The sequence below is a fragment of the Panicum hallii genome, chromosome 7, assembly GCF_002211085.1.
Source record: "Panicum hallii strain FIL2 chromosome 7, PHallii_v3.1, whole genome shotgun sequence".
NCBI classification, from domain to species: Eukaryota; Viridiplantae; Streptophyta; class Magnoliopsida; order Poales; family Poaceae; genus Panicum; species Panicum hallii.
In genome coordinates this window covers 40,229,560-40,248,030 of record NC_038048.1, presented here as the reverse complement: position 1 = coordinate 40,248,030, position 18,471 = coordinate 40,229,560, and the positions used below count along the sequence as shown (strand labels likewise).

Sequence of the window (18,471 nt, the reverse complement as noted above, 5' to 3'; positions counted from 1 at the left end):
ATTATCCATGTATTATTCAACTATTTTAATCCACACCGATCAGACTTCACACTGATTCTAACATCATAAAAAAACCATATCCGTCATCACATCCTTATAATATCCGCTCATCCGGCAAAAAAATGGATTAGCGTATCAAAAAGGCATTATACTATTTTCCAACCTGATCTGATCCGCTTTCGTCCCCAGCGAATACCAATAACCACTAGAGCCTAATCTGATCTAGGTGTGTACAAAAAATGGTAATCTACGCAAACAGCATCGCTCTAAGATCCACTCAGTTCCGACATCAGAAATATACGGATTCGACACAGGTCAGAACACATCTCCAAGAGCTCTTCAGATCAGGTTACAACAGCAGTAGAAATCACGGATAATGGCCGCTTGAAGATGATGATGGTGAGAAGAAACCTGTACACGAACTGAAAACGCGACACACAGGCATCATCACGTACAACTCGTGCCCTCCCGCACTTGCAATTACAGAATTTTGAGGGGCTCTGCCAAGGTTTCCTGATTCTTCTCATGAGATTAAGAAGTGCATACTTCAGACTACTGTCAAGGAAAACGACTGTCGTCTCTAGAATATCTGCCCGAAGGAATCCTTTGCATTGTCTGCGAGAAATCTGGCTTGAAGCGCTTATTAAAATTGGGCGCAAATGACCTGTCCAAAGAGAAAATATTATAGAGCAAGCTTGCTAAGACTTGGGACGTTGTACAAGAACCAATATCCACCCTAAAAAATGCCAAGAAATTATGGTCTTTGATAGAAAGCTAACCCTCGAATAAATGGAAAACATAGACACACAGTACCAAACCATCACCTTGGAGATGCAGACTGTCTTTGCGCAAGTTGACCGAGCATGGATTTCAACGTTCCATAAGCCTCATCAGCAGCCTATTAAAAGGAATTATGTAAATGAACAGTTCAATAATGGAGGGTGTAGATGAACTGCACACTTCATTTAAAATAAAAGGCTCCCTTTTGTACAAAAACAACATGCTCATGCAATTTCTGTCATTTATCACATTGCACAATAGGACAGTACTTTTCGTTGTTTTCATGTCTCTTAAAAAGCAATACTTCAGTGGTTACTTTGATTCCAAACCAGCTAGTAGCAAAGGTTGTTTAATGTGCAAACAAACTTTTGACTGAAACAAGACAACCAGTTGCCTAATAGAGAGAAAAATCCTCCTTTGCCTAATACAAGTGAAAATGAAGACCCATGCTTATTTTTTTCATTTTAAGACCCCCAAGAACAAAAGAAAGGATTGAACTATTTATTAAATCTGCTTAAAACCTGCAGCTTAGCTTCCTCCCATGTTGCTCCAACTCCTTTCCCTAGGATTTGCCCACCTATTTCTACCTGAAAAACCAAACACAACTTCGGAATAAGAACAATGAGCTACAGTTAGCATGAAAGCAAACAAGATTCTCTGCTTAAGCCATCGGATCAAATTGAATCAAAAAGAAGAAAAACTCTTGACCAATGACAATAGCATACGACAAATCATGTACTATCACAAGGTTAAATAGTAGCAGGTCTACTTTCACTAATTGATCTTATAATATCAAGATTGTACGATGTACTAGACATACTATGTGATCATTTCATCCAGATGTACTGACCTGAGCACGAACTTCTTTACCTGCTGAACCATCTGTAGAAGGCTGAGATTGGAATACTAAATTATACCCTTCAACCGTACACTGCAATGTACCATAACATCCTTTAGTTAAAAGAGCCTAATTGTCCAAGAGCCGGTAATTAAGGAAGCAACTTACAAGCTCCTTGAGAGCAGCAACAGAACCACCAGGTTTTCTTAAGTCGTCGATTCTGTCATTCATATATCTAGACTCATCTGAAGTGCTTGCAATTGGTAACATATCGTCTCTATTGCTTCCTGAATATCTATGTGAGTTTGGATAGCTATTAAAACCATTCTCCTTCGCAACTGTCATCTTATCTGGGTCCCATGATAGAAATTTGTCTACAAATGAAGTTGAAGTCAAATATATGCATGTTTTATACAAAAGGAAGAGAGACTTATGCAAAGCTTTATGAGAAGATTGCTGGATTCTGTAATTTCCACCCTTTCTTAGAGGCATTCTGTACTTAATTCAGGAAGGAAAAAGCAAGATTCTGAATACTATGATCAGGCCATCAAACAAAATGCAAATAGGTAGAAAAATCCAAAGACACAAACATTTAAGCAACCTTAGATTAGCGAACCAGAATGATAAAACTATTCCACAGTTTTGACACTTCGATCGGACCTCAGAAAGTCAGAAGTCAACTACTGAAAATAAAACTACCCATGACCAATCAAGTATAAAATATACTCCAAATGAAATATTACTATCCAAAATCAAACCCCCTGTAGTTCGTTGCCTAGCAACTCCAACTGAGAATAAAAAGAACGGAGGTTCGTCATCAATTCACCTGCCAGATTTCTTAAGGATGTATCAGCAGCTTCACACTGTGCTTCCTTCCTTGTTTTTCCAATTCCTTCACCTATTTTTTCTCCAAAAATCCAAACCTGAGAGGTATAACGGAAGGTTTGAATAGAAAATATAAGACAAGTATAATAGAGTGATTTGCAATCAGTCACAAAGTTAAACAGTTGGTAAAAAAAATTAATACATGCTTTGAGCTATAGATCAGCAAGGATCATGCACAATTTAATGTCTGCTTTCAAGATTACTTCCTGAAGCCCATATCAAGTTTCATAACTCCCAATATCTTAACATCCCCCATTAAATGATCCTATATAAAAATTAGATAGTAACATATTGTATCTACCTCAATGGAGAATTGCAACTCTGTCGTATCACATAAAGTTGATCGGTACTCCACCTAGGTGACAAATATGAGACGTTAAGATATAAGATAAAGAATAAAATAGCAATATGATTTTTCATCTTAAAAATACCTTAAATCCACACTTTACTGCAATGTCCTCCAACACACCCGTGATTCCTCCATATTGTACGAAGTATCTTCCTGATTCCATTTGGCTGCTTCTTTGTCTTGAAGAAGCATGACGAGTTGCTATGTCCTCGCCTTCACATTGCAAATCAAGTTTAGAATACTATAAACTAAGCACGCACCCAAAATTCCAAGAAAAGGAGTTGCATAATTTAGCTAGCAACAATAGGGATTTCAGCCAAACCATGTTTGACAACTAGACCACACAATAGAATATGCAAAATATAAGAAGCAGCTAAACTAACTCAGAAGAGGTAAACCTCAAGTTCCAGCCAAATACATAGTCTCTTCTCATTTGGTTTAGAAATTAAAACCAAAAACTAGTGAACAAACTAACAAACTTCATGCTGCTTACATAAAAGTGACAAAACAAAATACAAGTGCAAAGCTTGCATTGAGAAAAGTGGAAACACACATAACTCTAAAGGGACAGTTTGAGATGAGAGCCGAGTAGGTTAGCATACACTATGGTTCTTAAGATATGATAAGCAAGCACAAAGAAAGACATGCACTGTAGACTGTACAATATGCTCAACAGCTGCAACTGCAAGAGGAACACCAGAACCATCGAAAGTAGAGAAAAATATACCAGAAAAAGATCTATATGTTGCTGATGCATGGTTATGAAGCACTTGATGATCTTCACTGTGAAGCGGCTGCATAAATAAAGCATGTGTCACCATATCATCCACAGACACCTCATTAACAAAGATCAATTAAAAATTCTGATAAAAAAACAAACGATCACTAACCTGAGGAGGATATCTCTGGTTCTTATAGCTATATCTATCTGCAGATATAGGATTGTCCCCGACGGGGAAGTATGATGGATGCTGCGGTTGCTTCTTATCATAATGTACAGAGTCAGATTCTAAATGAAATTCTGTTGAAGCCTTGTTCAGGTTCCTTGGATTCATCTCCTCTAAGGAAAACCAATTTCCATGAGATTGCACTGGCGGTACTGAGACTTGTGCAGGAGGTCCAGCAGGAAATGGTGGTGCAGCTTCTCTTGTGTCTTGACCATGTTGTAATATGAGAAGCCTTCTCCGAGTGTCAGGATCCAACTCAGACTCAGGAACCTCACCCTCTTCTCTAGCTGGAGAACCTTGTGAAGGATCCACAAGACCAGATTGAGCAACTGGCTGGCTGAATGGAGGAGGCTGGGGAACATGCTCATTATTCGAAGGAATCATGCCCAGTGGTGGTGCTATTGGGGTAGATGAGAATGCAGGTGTAGCAAAGTGCTCTTTAGCAGCTACTGACATCACATGAACATCAGTTGTTATTGGATTCACAACTTGAACGCCGGAAGAAGCTTCCTGAAAAATTTTCAGACACAAACAAGGTGAGATGATTTAAGAATGCTAAAACCATTAGCAGTTGCTAGCAGATTTGAAGTTATTGGCTTACGGTATATATTAATACTTCTGTTAAGCCTGCACATTCGATGTACGAACAAAACCATAGGAAGCCGTTGTTAATAAATAGGAAGTTATTTAGCATTACCATTTGGTTGTTAGGTGCAAGAAGATGATACAAATAGAATAATGTCATACATAATGGGTTTTTCTTTTTGAAGAATTGATTGGATACTATAGATCAAACTTTCCCAAAAAAAAAATCTGCTGCAATTGCACCTCTCAGAATTTTGTAGTAGAGTTTGCAATGTATCTTGCATTCTTGCTAAAGAAATGTGCCCACTGTTGAGTTCCAGGTTATGCATTTTATGCTCATAAAAACTGTAAGAATTATAAGGTTGTATTTGCGATCCATTTTTAAGGTATAACATAAATGAAGAAAATCGCACATAAGTACTAAACAGTTACATCTTTGATATTCAAAAATGGATGATTTAACACTAAGAACAAATATCCTAAATGAACACTAAGCATACTGCAAGACATATTGTGCAGGAAAAAGTCTACTTAACTCCCCAAAGTATTGGTCTCGTCTACCTAACCCCCTGAACTATAATCTGTAAAACCAGATGTTGAACCCTCTAAAGTATTCAATACCGTCTAAATACCCCCTAAGTTGGTTTTGGAGGCAGTTTTGCCACCATGGCAAGTTATATGTATGATGACATGACAGCAAGTCAGCATATCAGTCCCATCCCTCTCACTTTATCTCTATTACACTCAGGTCCCACATGTCATATCTTCCATCCTCTTGTTCCTTTCTCTGTTTTATATCTCCTTCCCCCAATGATACTAAAAGAACAACAGATGTCACTCAACTGTGCTCCTAGCTGCTCCACTCACCAAGTCCCGCCACGTCTACGCTCACCAAAAAGGAGCATGCTGAGGGAGCTGTAACACGGCGATGGTGCCAGGGAGACACCAAAGATCAAGCAGACTACACAAGCACACTGAAAAAAGAAAAAATTACGCATCAATCAATTGGCTCGGAGCCAAATGGTGATGTAATTCTTCTACAGCGGCAATCATGACAAGCTAGACTACCCAAATCACATTATTAATTAGTTAATGAGTGGAGTTCGCGTCAGATCGACTTGGAAGTCCAATTGGAACCAGCTTCCCCTGGCTGACGCCGCATGCCTAGTCTCCAGCCTAGAATCCACTGCCATCTGATCCTCACCCTCAAGGCCTCAACAGCATGCCGTTCGTACAGTGCCCCCATATCTACCTGCATTCATGATGGCCTCGACAACACGGCATCAGCAACAACCACATGCTTATGTTGCCTGCTTTGAAGCCCTTGGCCTGCTGGCGTGTGATGACATCTAATTTGCGCATCAGATGGCCTACTGCTCTCGTGGTGCTGCCTACTGCCTGATTCATGCGCCAAACGGTGTCAGAGCAAGAAAACAAGGAACATAAAGGGATGCCAAGCGGGACCGGGTGTCTGAAAAAGGATGCAAGAGATGACCTATTGAGTTGGCGCCACATCATTGCCCGTGTCATGCGTTAGGGTGGGCAAAACCACCCTCAAAAGTCAAAACTGCCTTAATGGGTTATTTAGACAGAATAGAAACCATAGGGTGTCAAATATCTGGTTTCATACTTTAAGGGCTTATGCAATCACACCACGATAGTTCAGGGGTGAAATGAAGCACCATACTTCATTTCACACTGCATTCAATTTGATTTCTTATAATAGCACCATACTTGCTTCATCTCTATTAACTTCGAGAATTATGCATTGTAGCCAAGTATCCAGAACAAGGCAGTAAAAGTGCAAACCTTCATCCTCTTCTCAACCTCTGCATCTGCCATACCATCAAAAGCATGTGGATCTTTGTTTGCATTTGAAATTGCAGCATTCTCATCCTAGCAAATGGAAAATTAATGTTTCTTGGTAGAAAGTAGGCACTAGGTAGTCAATCTGAAGCATTTTCCTTTATGAAGTTTACCTCTGAAATTAAATAATTGCTAACATCAGGAGCAAAAGGAATGCCATCCATTTCATCCTCATAACGAACCTCACTAATCCGGGGTAGGATGCCCTCATCAAAATCTCTGCCAATAGAATATAAATCATAAGACTTATTCTTAGGCAAAAGATAGTACGGGACAGTTTGCTTGGAAGCAGATACAGGATAATGTCATGACAATTAATTACTTAGAAGATCATACAGACAGATATGTCCTTACTTGAAGAAACCACCCCTAACATTGCAAGCAACATTTCGGGCGACACAAAGAACCGGAATAGGGAAGTTTGCCTGGAAATTGAAGAAAAAGTGACAAGGAACCCTCAGTAACCCATAAAAAAAGATAGTTTTATGTTGCTATGAAGTAAGAATCGACCACTACCTCTGCCTGAGGGGCGTAATATGGAGCAAATGCAGGAACAACGTGAACTCTACGCTGATCCTTCTCATCCCAAACTCTCAAGCGGTCGTCAACAACAAGGGCCATTCCAGGGTGACAAGATCCATCATGGAATACATTTAGCAATGATTTTTTTGACCCTAGATGAGTAAATGTAGCATTAAACGTCAAAAGTCTGGAAAGATCACAAGAAATTAAGTCCAGGCACATGGAAATTCATAGAAGGGAGTAATACTATCAACAAACTTAGAGTTTAGCAGTGAAATTATGCTCCTGATGTTTGTATTTAAGAAAAAATGTTTAAACATACCAGATTTGACACAAACAAGTCTGTCAAGAAGTTGGACAGAGTTTATCAATTTTGAATCTGGATCAAGCAACCTCCACATTTCCAAAGCATAGTCCCTCTCAGCCATTGTGCACACATACACCTCAAAACGTTTGCGACCCCTTGCAATTAAGTAGCTCCGAAGGTCGTCCCATGCTGGTCTTAGCCGTACCAGGACACTAGTATCTCTTATCTAGAAAACAGAAGGGAAGCGAAAATAAGCCACGAAGTCAATTGTCATGCAAATGTAGTTGAATCAAAGCCTGGTAGGTACAGGTGTTACTACTATCAAAATAAAGTTCAGCTCTACAAGAGAAAAGAAAGAAAGTTTGAACTTTTGGTTAGCCACAAACCCCCATGTAACTTGGCCCTAACAGTATGGTAAGCCCTATGTGCTAATAAAGCATTCAAGCACATAAAGCAACTGTCTAATGAACAAAATAGCAACAATCAGGTCTGTGTATTATTTTCTTCTCCATGAAAAAATTATGCCAAGTAAAATCAGGTAAATGAGATGTCTGAAAATATATTAAATTAACTTATGGTGGTACAGTTCAGTTTAGAACATCATGCAAAATAAACTGAATAAGGCAATACATTTCTATGTTTGCCAAAAGAATTGTGTGATTAATAACAAAAAGTGGAAGCAACATACATTTTAACAGCACATGCTTTTAGAACAAAATTTTGTTTTGAACAGTTTTAGAGAAAAGCTGATGTTATGGGTTACGTACCGATGGATTTATACGTGTCAAGATAATATTTTTCTCTTGTAACCTTATAATCGGGCGTGTCATAGGTTGTTGATGATTGTCAGCTAAGGGTGGGATGACCTCGGATTGTACTTTATACACTTCGCCACCATCAGTAACCTGATCACTTTCTATATACTGCCTTAGTATAGACTTGTCATCTTGGTACCTCTTGATCTCTGCCAACATAGCACTAATGCGCTGAGGATCAGTCTCATTACCCAATTTTCTCTGAAGTGCATCTATCCTGTCTTCAAAAGACCGAGTGGTATTGGCAATAATTAATGTTTCATCAAGGTCAAACACAATGCCAAGACATCGAAGGTTCAACATGCTCAAGCACGAGTTATATAAGCCCAATGGTACTTTATATCCCCAAAAACATGCATGATTTGGCAAGTTCCTCTTAGAAGTCATCGCCACTAAGTGTATCTCTTCCGCTCCAAGTGGAAAAACCGCTGTCTGCAAACATAATGCATCAAAGGGAACAAGATCAAAAACAGAATAAATGTTTTACGCTTAGGGAATAAAGTGTGCAAACTTTGAAGCCCACGATGAAAGACATGGAATTTCACAAGGCACTTATAGCATATATAAAGTTTCCATAAAAGAGCCCTGCATATCAGAGTAACATGTGCGCAGTAGATATAGTATAGAAAACTGGTAGAAAGAAAATGCATTGTTCTAAATTTTTGAAGCAGGGATTAGATGAACACCATTTACATCTAAAATGTTAAAAAAAATAAAACAAAAAAATTCACAGTGACGATAAATTTCAATACTTCGAGGAACCACAGGGACCAAAATAATATTTCTTAATACATTTGAGCTCTTTAAAGAATATAGGTCCGATGAAATCCAGCAACATATTAACTTGCCAGTAGATGATTGCCTTGGACATTAATGTGTTCAAATTCGAGTAATGCTTCGCTCATTCCTCAAATAGCTCTGTGAGCATATGTGGAGTTCAGATGTCAGGATGTCAACTGCTGAATAACAGCAAATTCTTCATAACCTCCAGCACGTCTCAACAACCAAATGACCAATATGTCGCATTCAAGATCTCAAAATATATTTTGATATTTGCTCCATTTCCGAAATACGGAACTCTGTTCCTGAAACTCATCCATTGAGCAATCAGGCCAGGTTCTAATTTGCATGTTTCTATTACTTGAGATCAAGTCAAAACCAAGTCCATTGTCCACAAAACAATGAAATACGGAACTATTTGCATGTTTCTATATATGAAAGTGAATTCTCATATAAGTTCCAGTCAGTATTTTTAATCGAGTCACATCTTTGTCAAAAATACCAGTCCACAGATAAATAAAATTGTTCATGCTGAATACAATCATTAATGCAGTAAATATTCCAGGAATAATTGATTCACTAATTTCTCTTCTGCAAATTAAGACTCATTGTGTGGCTAAGGCTGTCCACGTAAAGTTAAGAGGTTCCATTTGTTCATTTATTCCATTAGTTATCTTTGCTGTTTCCTTGTTTCGGTGCCAGGAATGATTCACATGTATACCTTGTTGTCCCTGAGGCAAGCGGTGTGCATGGCGACGAGTGGCGGTGGGGGCTCGTCAGCCGTGGATGTGGGACTGGACTCCATCACGAGGCAACGGGCGCCGGCCGCGACGGCGTGCAGCACGGCGAGCGGCGGGCACCGCTCGCTGGGCGGCGACAGGCGGTCCACCCGGATCGCCCGCGCCCATGACAGGTCCGTCGTCAGGCCCTTGGGCCACAACTCCGCCTCCCCAACGGGGATGTTCCCGTAATAAACCACGGACTTGATCATGAATCAGATCGCACCGGGCGAATCAGATCCCAAATCCGAGTGGTTCCAGAGATACAAATCCTCGGTTCAGCAGAGTCTGTTGCGCACGTCCACGCACCGCGCGCGCACTGTCCGCACGCGCGAACAGGTTGACGGATCTGCGCGCCGGTGGATCTGTTCTGTTCGAGTCTCCAGAACCAGAAGGAATTTAGCGATAGATAGATGCGCGCGTGCTGCTGCGTTTATGGTGCTTCTTCGGATCGCATTCGAGTTCTTCGCAGATTACGGACGGATTTGGTGCCTCGGGGTGGGTTGAGGATGGGTTTTGCGCAGCTCGTGCTAAGCCGCGGCAATGGCGGCAGCGGGGACGCTCGGGGACGGGGGAGGAGAAGGGAAGGGGGCGGGGGGTAGGTGGCGACTTGCAAACCCTAGGCTGTAAGATATATGGGCATATGGGCCGAGCCCATAGATAATTCATCTTAAAGGCATAGTTGTAGACCAATACATCATGTATTAGTTCCGTATTACTTATAGACGAGGGCGTGAGAATCTTCCTTCATATATAAATACGAATCATCCTCCCTCATGGTATTACATACGGAGTCTTCTAAATTTAATAATTTCTAATGTAGCCCATGCAAGTTAGTCTTTACTCCCTTTTTTTTGCTGTGCCACCAGGTAACATCTCTCCATTCCCCGATGTTGGCGTACACCAAGAGCCGGAACTACTTATCCTTGTAATCCTATACTGGCAACTGAGTGAATAAGATTTTTAAGAAGTACCCTGTGTGAGTGCTTAAGTGTTTCGGTTCCCTTCTCCACCGGTCATTGCACGGTTCTATCGTCCGTGTGACTGTTCAAGTTCGTCACCACTCACCGTAGCTCGGTTTCCTCCTACATCAGCCATCGACTCCGTTCTCTTCGCTGGCTGTCGTGACTCGTCGTCAGCAGGAACACATTTGCACCGGTCACGAAATCTTCATGTACAAACACTTAGTACATACCTCGTGATCTAATTCGCTCTTTAATCATATTTTTTGTGATCATGATTAGATTGCTTGTGCTGCTCAATGCTACAAAATATCTTATATAGTTGTTTAAATCATGATTTATACTCATAATTTAATAATGTGGTTGCTAATTAATCCAACATATGTGGCATCTGATCCGAGCTCCACTAATTCATCGGTAGTGGCTCGATGCGGGTTGGGAGGGAGGAAGGGAGACCAAAAACGCTTTATTACATGAATGCGTGGAAGGAGCGATGACAAATAGTATAATTCATTCTCCTTTTGTATGTTATATATATTGTGCATTGTTCTTGAGAAAATTTGAATGCCTCGTAGGCGCGGTTTCCGGATTTAGACAATTGGGTCACCAAGTTGAGCTAGATGGATGGCCGGATGGGACACCAAGTTAGGGGCGATAAGAAGCAATGCGGATGATGTTAAGCAGGGATGAAAGTGTATGAAAAAACATAAACACAAGAGGTACAAGTACAACTATCGTATTGGTGTGGCAAGACTTGGGGAGAGTTGAAGAGAATTATTGTGGTAAATTAAAAATATTAAGAAATGAAAAATCTATTCGAGGACTGTTAGAGCGAGATATCTCCTAATAACGGTAGGCTTTTTTTGGAAATGGGGACTGCTTGAGATGTTTTTAGTTTGTTTTGAGGAGGATAATTAGTTATATAAGGGCAAAATTTGAAGTACTAAGTATGGCGGTAAAGGTTGTTCGTCAAGCTAAGCATAAACAGTGGCATATTGCGATGACTAAGATATACCACAATTAGGTCTCCCCTATTGTTTTCCTATTAAAAAAACATAAGGAAGTGTTGGGTGTGATTGACAAAAGATATTTATTTAGTAAGTAGTATTAATCAGAATACCCACCATATGCTCGTAACTAAAAGGAACCTTTGCTATTGTGTTCCTTTGGTGACTATAAGCGGAATTAGCATACCTTCCATTTTATAAAGTGCCTCTGGGGAATTATTTCTTTTGTTGTTACTCTCTTTGTTCGAAATGTATAACGTCCTAACAAGCATGAGTACTGTCATGAAAATATTTATAATTAGTAATAGCATATTATCAATATTATTGTTGCATAATGCATACTAGAACCATTTGGCCCATTACTCCATTTCTTGGGTCTAAATCCGCATACATTTACCAGCAGAAGGCGTTCTTTGGATATGCTTTTCAATGGTGACTTCTTTTGATGTACTCCTTTTCTCTTTCCCCTTTATATATTCTTTTTTCTTAAGGTGTTCGACCAAACCGTCTGACCTTACCGAAAGAGAAGAGCCCACCTCACCAAACGTTCGCGCTTGTGGGACCCCTGGATGGTTGGATCGGTGATGAGGCATTGAGGCCGACAAATTTGTTTGTGTGGTCCTAAAGATACAGTTCAGAGGCGTCAGCATCAGCACTGCGTGGCACAGTCCTTTTTTCTATCTTTTCTTTTAATAAAAGAAGTTGCAACATATAAGCCTAGCACAATCTTCCAAGTCAAAGGAAAGCATGAAAAAACCACACTGATTACCTTCGTCAAGCCAATTCTTGATTTTACCTGTTTGTTTGGCATCACATCAAACGATCTAGAGAATCACCGAAACGCTGTTCCTGATTCCTGATGGTGCACGAGAGACGGCCCTGTGAGCTTTCGGATCAACTTCGATACGCATGTCGATGAGATCACCCAAACTCGTGGGGAGCCGAATTTTTCTTTTCCCGCCGTGGCCGCGCCTCCGCCGCGAGCAAGATCGGCACTCGCCACCAAACATTTGAACAGTTGAAGTCCAAGGAAATGGAGTAGTTTTCTCCAGCAACCACAAGAAAAATGGACGTATACAGTGCGCAGACACCACGCGACACAACGGGAAAAGAGCATGTAGCAATGATCGAAAACAGAGAGTCGATAACAAGTTTGTTGGATAACCGGCAGTTCGACACCAGATATACATCAGAAATGCACCGGGCCAACCTTGTCCAGAAGTAAAGTCCAAAAGCTTCAGAACTCAAAATTTTTGCATCTCTTCCTAGTCCCTCTATTACTCCTATACTCATGTACCATTAACATCTCAAGCCTGCTATACCAGTACAACGAATTCATCACTCTATGCAACTCTTTTTTGCTTTTCTTTTTCTGTAGAACTGAGATTTCTTCTTACAAGAATATATAATAAAGGGTAAACATCAAGAGAAAATCTAAACTGGACTCATTGGAGAAAACAGCTGAAAAGATGGTGGCAAAAGATCCCAAGAGATCTCGCTCCAACCGGCCGACGCCTGTCGTCCTTCCCGGGCTCCATTCTCATATACAATTCCGGGCAAACGAATTCGCCGTGCCTCGACTGCCAGGTCGTAGGTTAGTTGAAGTTCACAAGCAGGTGCACCTAGGAGCGACAAAATCCCACATCCCAGACTGCTGTGCAAATCACCCAAATTTTCACCTATCTATACACAAAAATCACCCGGCTTGCTGCAGAGCAGATGCCGAGTCCAGGCAGCAGCCTCATAGCTACTATACTCGAGCAGGAAACCCAAAATTCTGAAATGTTCTGATCTGACCTCCACGTCCTGCCGTGACCATTACCATTCCCCAGGCGGACCGACTCGAAGCTTGACCAGCACCACTGGGAAGACTGGCACTAGACCGAGGGCTCTGCTTTGTTGGCGTCATGAGCTCTTCAGGCCAAGTTGCTCTATCACCACTGTGATTTGAACTGGTGCTTAGGATATTGCCACTTTGGGATTGGAAATCACAGGAAGCTTGCAGTTTCTCAGGGACAACATGCAACAGATGATGCTCGGATACACAGTCCTGCTCATCGTGCTTCCTGGAGTTTGTTCTTGATACCATTGCCGAGCCAGTAGATGGCAAAGCAACAGCTACTGTCACATCCTGGCAGTGGAAATATTCATAGGAATTGGTGACAGTAACATTCCCCTTGCTTCTACCTCGTTCAAGATTATCATCGTTTCTCCATATATACACATGGGAATCCTCACTTGCAGAGATCACATACCTCCCATTAGCAGCTAAACAGGCTGAGATTTGGCTGCTAGTATTTCGGAAACCTGAAAGAGTACAGAACAAGAGTCAAGAGCCCTTGTACTGGAAACAACTAGAAAAATTAAGCATCATTGTTTCAGGGGGAGAAATATATATGCATATTGGACCCATCAATGAGCTGATATAACCGTGTTATCGTGTTAAGTGAACACGAGGACCTATCACCTCAACAAAGTGGAGGCTGACAAGTGACAAGTTTTGTCACTTTGTTGAAAGCTAGGAGATGACAGGAGAAATGCAAAAACGCTACATGATTCAATCAAGGGAACAGGGAAATATCTTATAGAACAGCAGAGGATCGCAACATGATTTGATTGGTGTGGATCTACTGTAAGCCTATCACACTACAGACATCAGGATTGTAGCACAGCACATAAATCTTGTTAATGAAATGACACAAGGCTCCCCAGAGTTACTAGAGAAAAACACAGCACCAAGCTTAAGAGTAGCAAACCAGGAATAGATTGTTAACATGTAAAGAACCAGATAATTGGTACTATTGGTAGAAATTCAATTTCATTTCATAAATCACTTCTTAGAAGCAGAGAAAGACACTGTAGCAGTACAGAACTATGCCTTAAAAAAGGTCTAATATGATAAGCCTCCTACTCTTAGAAAAGTTCCCAGACTCAAATTTGATACCTTTGTACTTGTGAACTAGATTTAGGCCATCAACAACCCTGATTCTTGAATCTGCAGATGTAATAAGCACCCTTGAAGTATTTCCTGGGAGAAACTATTCAAGAAACTATTATTCAGTAAGACAGGGGCTTAATGACAAAAAAATTACTGTGCTTGTAAAGTATACACAAATTTGTTTCTACTAAGCACCTGAAACCCAGTGATTTTCTTCTGACTGGACTTCTTTTTCTTATTTTGCAGATCAATTTGTTTCTTTTGAAGAAGTCTATTATCTGATCAGAAAAGTAAAAGAAAAGGTAAGGTCAAAGCCAAAGAAAAAACATGGAAACATGACGATCATGCTACAGGTGGAGAGAGGTACCAGATGTATCATAAATATGGCAGCTGCCTTTATGGGAACCAATTAATGCACTCTTCAAATAAGAAAGAAACATGTTAGACCTTAACATGAAGATATTTAGACCAAAGAATGAAGTATGGATGATTAGAACCTGTCCATCTGGGGTATAGCAAGCAGCAGTGACCATTTCATGCAAATCATTCCAATCAACAATTTCACGGTTTTGAATGCTCCATATCCGGACTTTTTCATCCAATGAACCACTAATGAAGTATCTATCATCAACAGGGTTGAACTGGATGCACGTCACTGGGATACAGGTTTAACATAGGAAAATTTAGGATACTGCTGGCTGAGTGAGAAACATTACATAGTGCAAGGGGTGGATATCTCTTACCATAGTCACTATGTGAGAATGTTTTCAGACATGAAGTGCTCGAGATATGCCACAACTTCACTGTTTTATCCATTGAAGATGAAAGTAAGTACTGCAAAGCATTTGAGAAATGTGTTACATGGAAATTTTGTAATGACAAGAATCATAGTGGCTACAGGATAACCATAGTGATCTTTTTTTTTCTGTAAGGAGTTGGTAGAACTTTAGCAATCATAGTTTGTAAAGAATTTATGAAAGCACTGATGGCGAGAACAAGTCCTGATATGTAGCGAGCATAGAGAGGTATGGAGTATAGGCCATAGAGTACCGCTGTAAATCCAGGAATATATGTCTCGAAGTGCTAACTTAATGCTTAAGTCAATATATTTTATGCATCTACTCATGCATTTGTGCTCTTGGAGGCAACTGGTTGGTCGCTAATTGTAATTGAAATCCCTTCATAAATGTGACTAGTGAGGGGTAACTCAAATTTGCAAAACCTGATAAATAGTATAGTACTCTACTGAATCCTTAATGCAATGTGACTTAGTTTCAGGCTGTTTGGAATCTGACTAACAAGGATAAAATGTGTGTCCTAAGGGACCATAAATTGAGAGTTGAGACCCCACGGCTTGATGCAACATGACTTAGTGCCATATGGCTTGTTTGGCTGCTTCATGATGTTACATAAACTGTGAGCAACGAACAAAGTCCGTTTTATAGTTGTAGTTAGTTGATATAAATGTTTAAAAAATTGAAAACACATGACGAAGCAAGATACTACCTCCGTCCTAAATTATAATTCATTTTGACTTTTCTAGATCTGTATATATTGCTATGTACCTAGATGTACACTATGTCTAGATACATAACAAAAACTATGTATCTAAAAAAGCCAAAATGAATTGTAATTTGGGACGGAGGGAGTAACTCTTAATTTCTAGAAGTTCACACGCCTAGTCCATAAAATACTGTGGAACACATAATATTTATATTACTGCCTAAACAAGAAAAGAAAATGGGAGCTACCAAGTTACCAAAACTTAGAATCTTAAATATAAATCACCAAGGTGCTGAAAACTTCACCGCTAATGTGCAATTTGGTACTCAGTTACCATCATAAGACAATATTGTGCAAGCATTTTCCATGACTTGATAATGGTTATATGCTGAAAAAATCGGCAATATGTGCATCTAGATACAAAAAGAAAAAAACAATGGAGGAAGAACGCTAATGGTAGCTAGCAGACACAATCGCATTCATGCATTACAATCTATTGACTTAAACTTTGGCAGTCATTACACCGAAAATGCGTTAAACTATGTTGAGTCTTGGAGCCATGGCCAAGGCATATTTCTGTCCTGACATGGTTGGACTTGATTATCACAAAAAAAAATAGATGGCTGAAATAATAAGCTTCATAAAATTTTTCCATTAACATTTCCAGAGTAAAATAAACAACAAGAACTACGCAATCACTGTCTATTATAATTTTTATACTATTTATAGCCTGCTTCTAAATTTCAGCATTCATCAGGTTAATCGTCAAATATCAACTAGGGACAACTCTAAAACAAATGGCTATGCTAGAATTACCTGAGATTTGGACCAACAGAGATCAAGCACATCTTCTGAATGCCCCACAAAGGTTCGGATCGGCTTTTCTGACAATGCAAACACATGCTCTGGCACCATGAGCCGGTCCGAACTCACAGACCTCCGACTCTCCAAGAACCTTGCCCGACGCTTCTTCTCACTATTGCTTCCATCCAGACTGGCCAACGCTAATGTTGGCTCCAGCGAACCATTGCACACCATGGCAACAAAAGGATTGCACACCCCATTCTCCTCAAGTTTCCTCTCAAACTCGGACACTTCCCAGACATGGATCACGCAGTCCTCACCAGCACTCGCGAGGTATTGGCCATCTGGACTAAACCTGATGCTCCAGATGGACCCATTGTGAGCCTGTATCTCCTGGTTCATGAACAGACCACTGAGTTCCTTGTACGACTTTCCATACTGCCGGACCTTAACGCGCACCGGGCCATGGTGCACGGCTCCGGCACTGTCCTGGCTGTCATCTGTGGCTGAGCTGGACCGGCGGCCGCCTTTCTCCGAGCATGTGTCCTTCTCGTCGCTGCTGCGGCGGTCGCGGGAGCTGACCACCATGGAGCCAGCGACGTTCCGGATGCTCCGAAGCCAGCTGCTACGCCGCCTGTGTCGCGTTGCTCCGTTGCTGGAGCCGGAGTTGGACCTCTGGATGGGGGTGGACGGGTCGTTGTTTGAGCCGGAGTTGGCAACATTCTCGCGTCGCATGAGCTCCTGGACTATGGGCGAGCGGCCGACGCAGAGGTCAACAAACTCCTCCATGGTGAGCTGCCGGCCCGTGCCGACCTCGCGGAGGTCGAACTCCTCCTTGACCACGAACTCTCTGCCGTCGTCGAGGTTTCGGATTAGGCACCTCGGGTCGGCCTCCTCCCCCTCGGGCGTGGCCTCGGAAGAGCCCGACGACGCCTGGCGTGACCGGGCCCCCAGCGGGGGCTTTGTCGGGACGGCGCCATCTGATCTGGATCGGGAGATGGGCGAGACCGGCGCCGGGCGTACGGGCCCGTCGTAGGAGGCCGATCGGCCCATCTCGAGGCGCGCGAGGGCGGGGTCCCCGGCGAGCCCCATCATCTGGAGCAGCCTCCGGCGGCGCTCCTGCACGGGGGCCGGCTCGGACGTCCACACGTCGAGCGCCGCCGCGGCCGCCGCGGCGGAGGCGCCCCCATCCCGTCGCCAGCGCGGGTGGTCGTGGTCGTCGTCGTCCGAGGCGGAGGTGGAGGAGCAGGAGGAGGAGAGCACGCGGTCCCGCGACTCGTAGAACACCTCCTCCTCCTCTTCCTCCTCCCCGCCGCCGGCGCTCATCTCCGCGCCCGCATTGACCGCGGAGCCCGGGGCAGATCGAATGAACACGGCGCCGCCCACCCGCGGGGGAATCGACCGGCCGGCACGCGTCGACGACGCGGCGGCGAGGACCGAGGGAGGAGCGGAGCGACCGCGACGACCGCGCCCGCGCGCGGGGGGTGGCGTCAGATCCACCACGAGCACGAGGCCCGCGACCGGTTCGTCGTCGGACGGGCCAATCGCGACGGGTTCCTGCCCCGTGCCGCGCGCCTGCCTCCGCCCGTGTCTGCGCCTGCGCCTGCCCTCGTAAAGTGGTGGTTGGCGCTGGTGCCGTCGTCGTTGTTATTGCGGTGGTGATGCCACCACCCCCTCCCCTCCTTCCTCCCCCTCCCCGCCGCTGCGTGCGTCGTTGTTGGTGGCGGTGTTTACCAGCGGCTACTGTTTACTGTCGGGTTGGCAGGCGGTACAAATCGTCCTCCCTCCCCATGGGCAGGGACGG

The 18,471-nt window shown here is 42.6% G+C and overlaps 2 protein-coding genes across 4 annotated transcripts; both read right to left on the bottom strand.

Moving 5' to 3' along the window:
• Positions 1-58: 58 nt before the first annotated feature.
• On the bottom strand, positions 59-10,067 carry LOC112899500 (RNA polymerase II C-terminal domain phosphatase-like 1). 3 transcript variants are annotated; one of them, XM_025967997.1, is made up of 18 exons: positions 9,396-9,532; positions 8,743-8,979; positions 7,847-8,326; positions 7,095-7,305; positions 6,767-6,924; positions 6,605-6,675; positions 6,364-6,469; positions 6,194-6,280; positions 3,743-4,309; positions 3,580-3,646; positions 2,935-3,065; positions 2,805-2,858; positions 2,445-2,541; positions 1,787-1,992; positions 1,631-1,711; positions 1,302-1,367; positions 825-898; positions 59-664 (listed from the first exon to the last, which is right to left on the bottom strand). In XM_025967997.1, exons 2-18 carry the CDS (start codon positions 8,797-8,799, stop codon positions 559-561), a joined length of 2,619 nt encoding a protein of 872 aa, XP_025823782.1. In that variant the 5' UTR covers positions 8,800-8,979; positions 9,396-9,532; the 3' UTR covers positions 59-558. The 3 variants fall into 3 exon arrangements, 2 of the variants coding, with proteins under 2 accessions (XP_025823782.1, XP_025823781.1); XR_003230062.1 differs by lacking the exon at positions 8,743-8,979 and having other exon boundaries at positions 1,651-1,711; positions 9,396-10,067; XM_025967996.1 differs by lacking the exon at positions 8,743-8,979 and having other exon boundaries at positions 9,396-10,066.
• Positions 10,068-12,546: 2,479 nt separating this feature from the next.
• LOC112899681 (WD repeat-containing protein 44-like) lies at positions 12,547-18,145 on the bottom strand. Its single transcript, XM_025968252.1, has 7 exons — positions 16,680-18,145; positions 15,104-15,194; positions 14,858-15,015; positions 14,728-14,779; positions 14,556-14,638; positions 14,367-14,460; positions 12,547-13,729 (listed from the first exon to the last, which is right to left on the bottom strand). Exons 1-7 carry the CDS (start codon positions 17,991-17,993, stop codon positions 13,173-13,175), a joined length of 2,349 nt encoding a protein of 782 aa, XP_025824037.1. The 5' UTR covers positions 17,994-18,145; the 3' UTR covers positions 12,547-13,172.
• Positions 18,146-18,471: the final 326 nt, after the last annotated feature.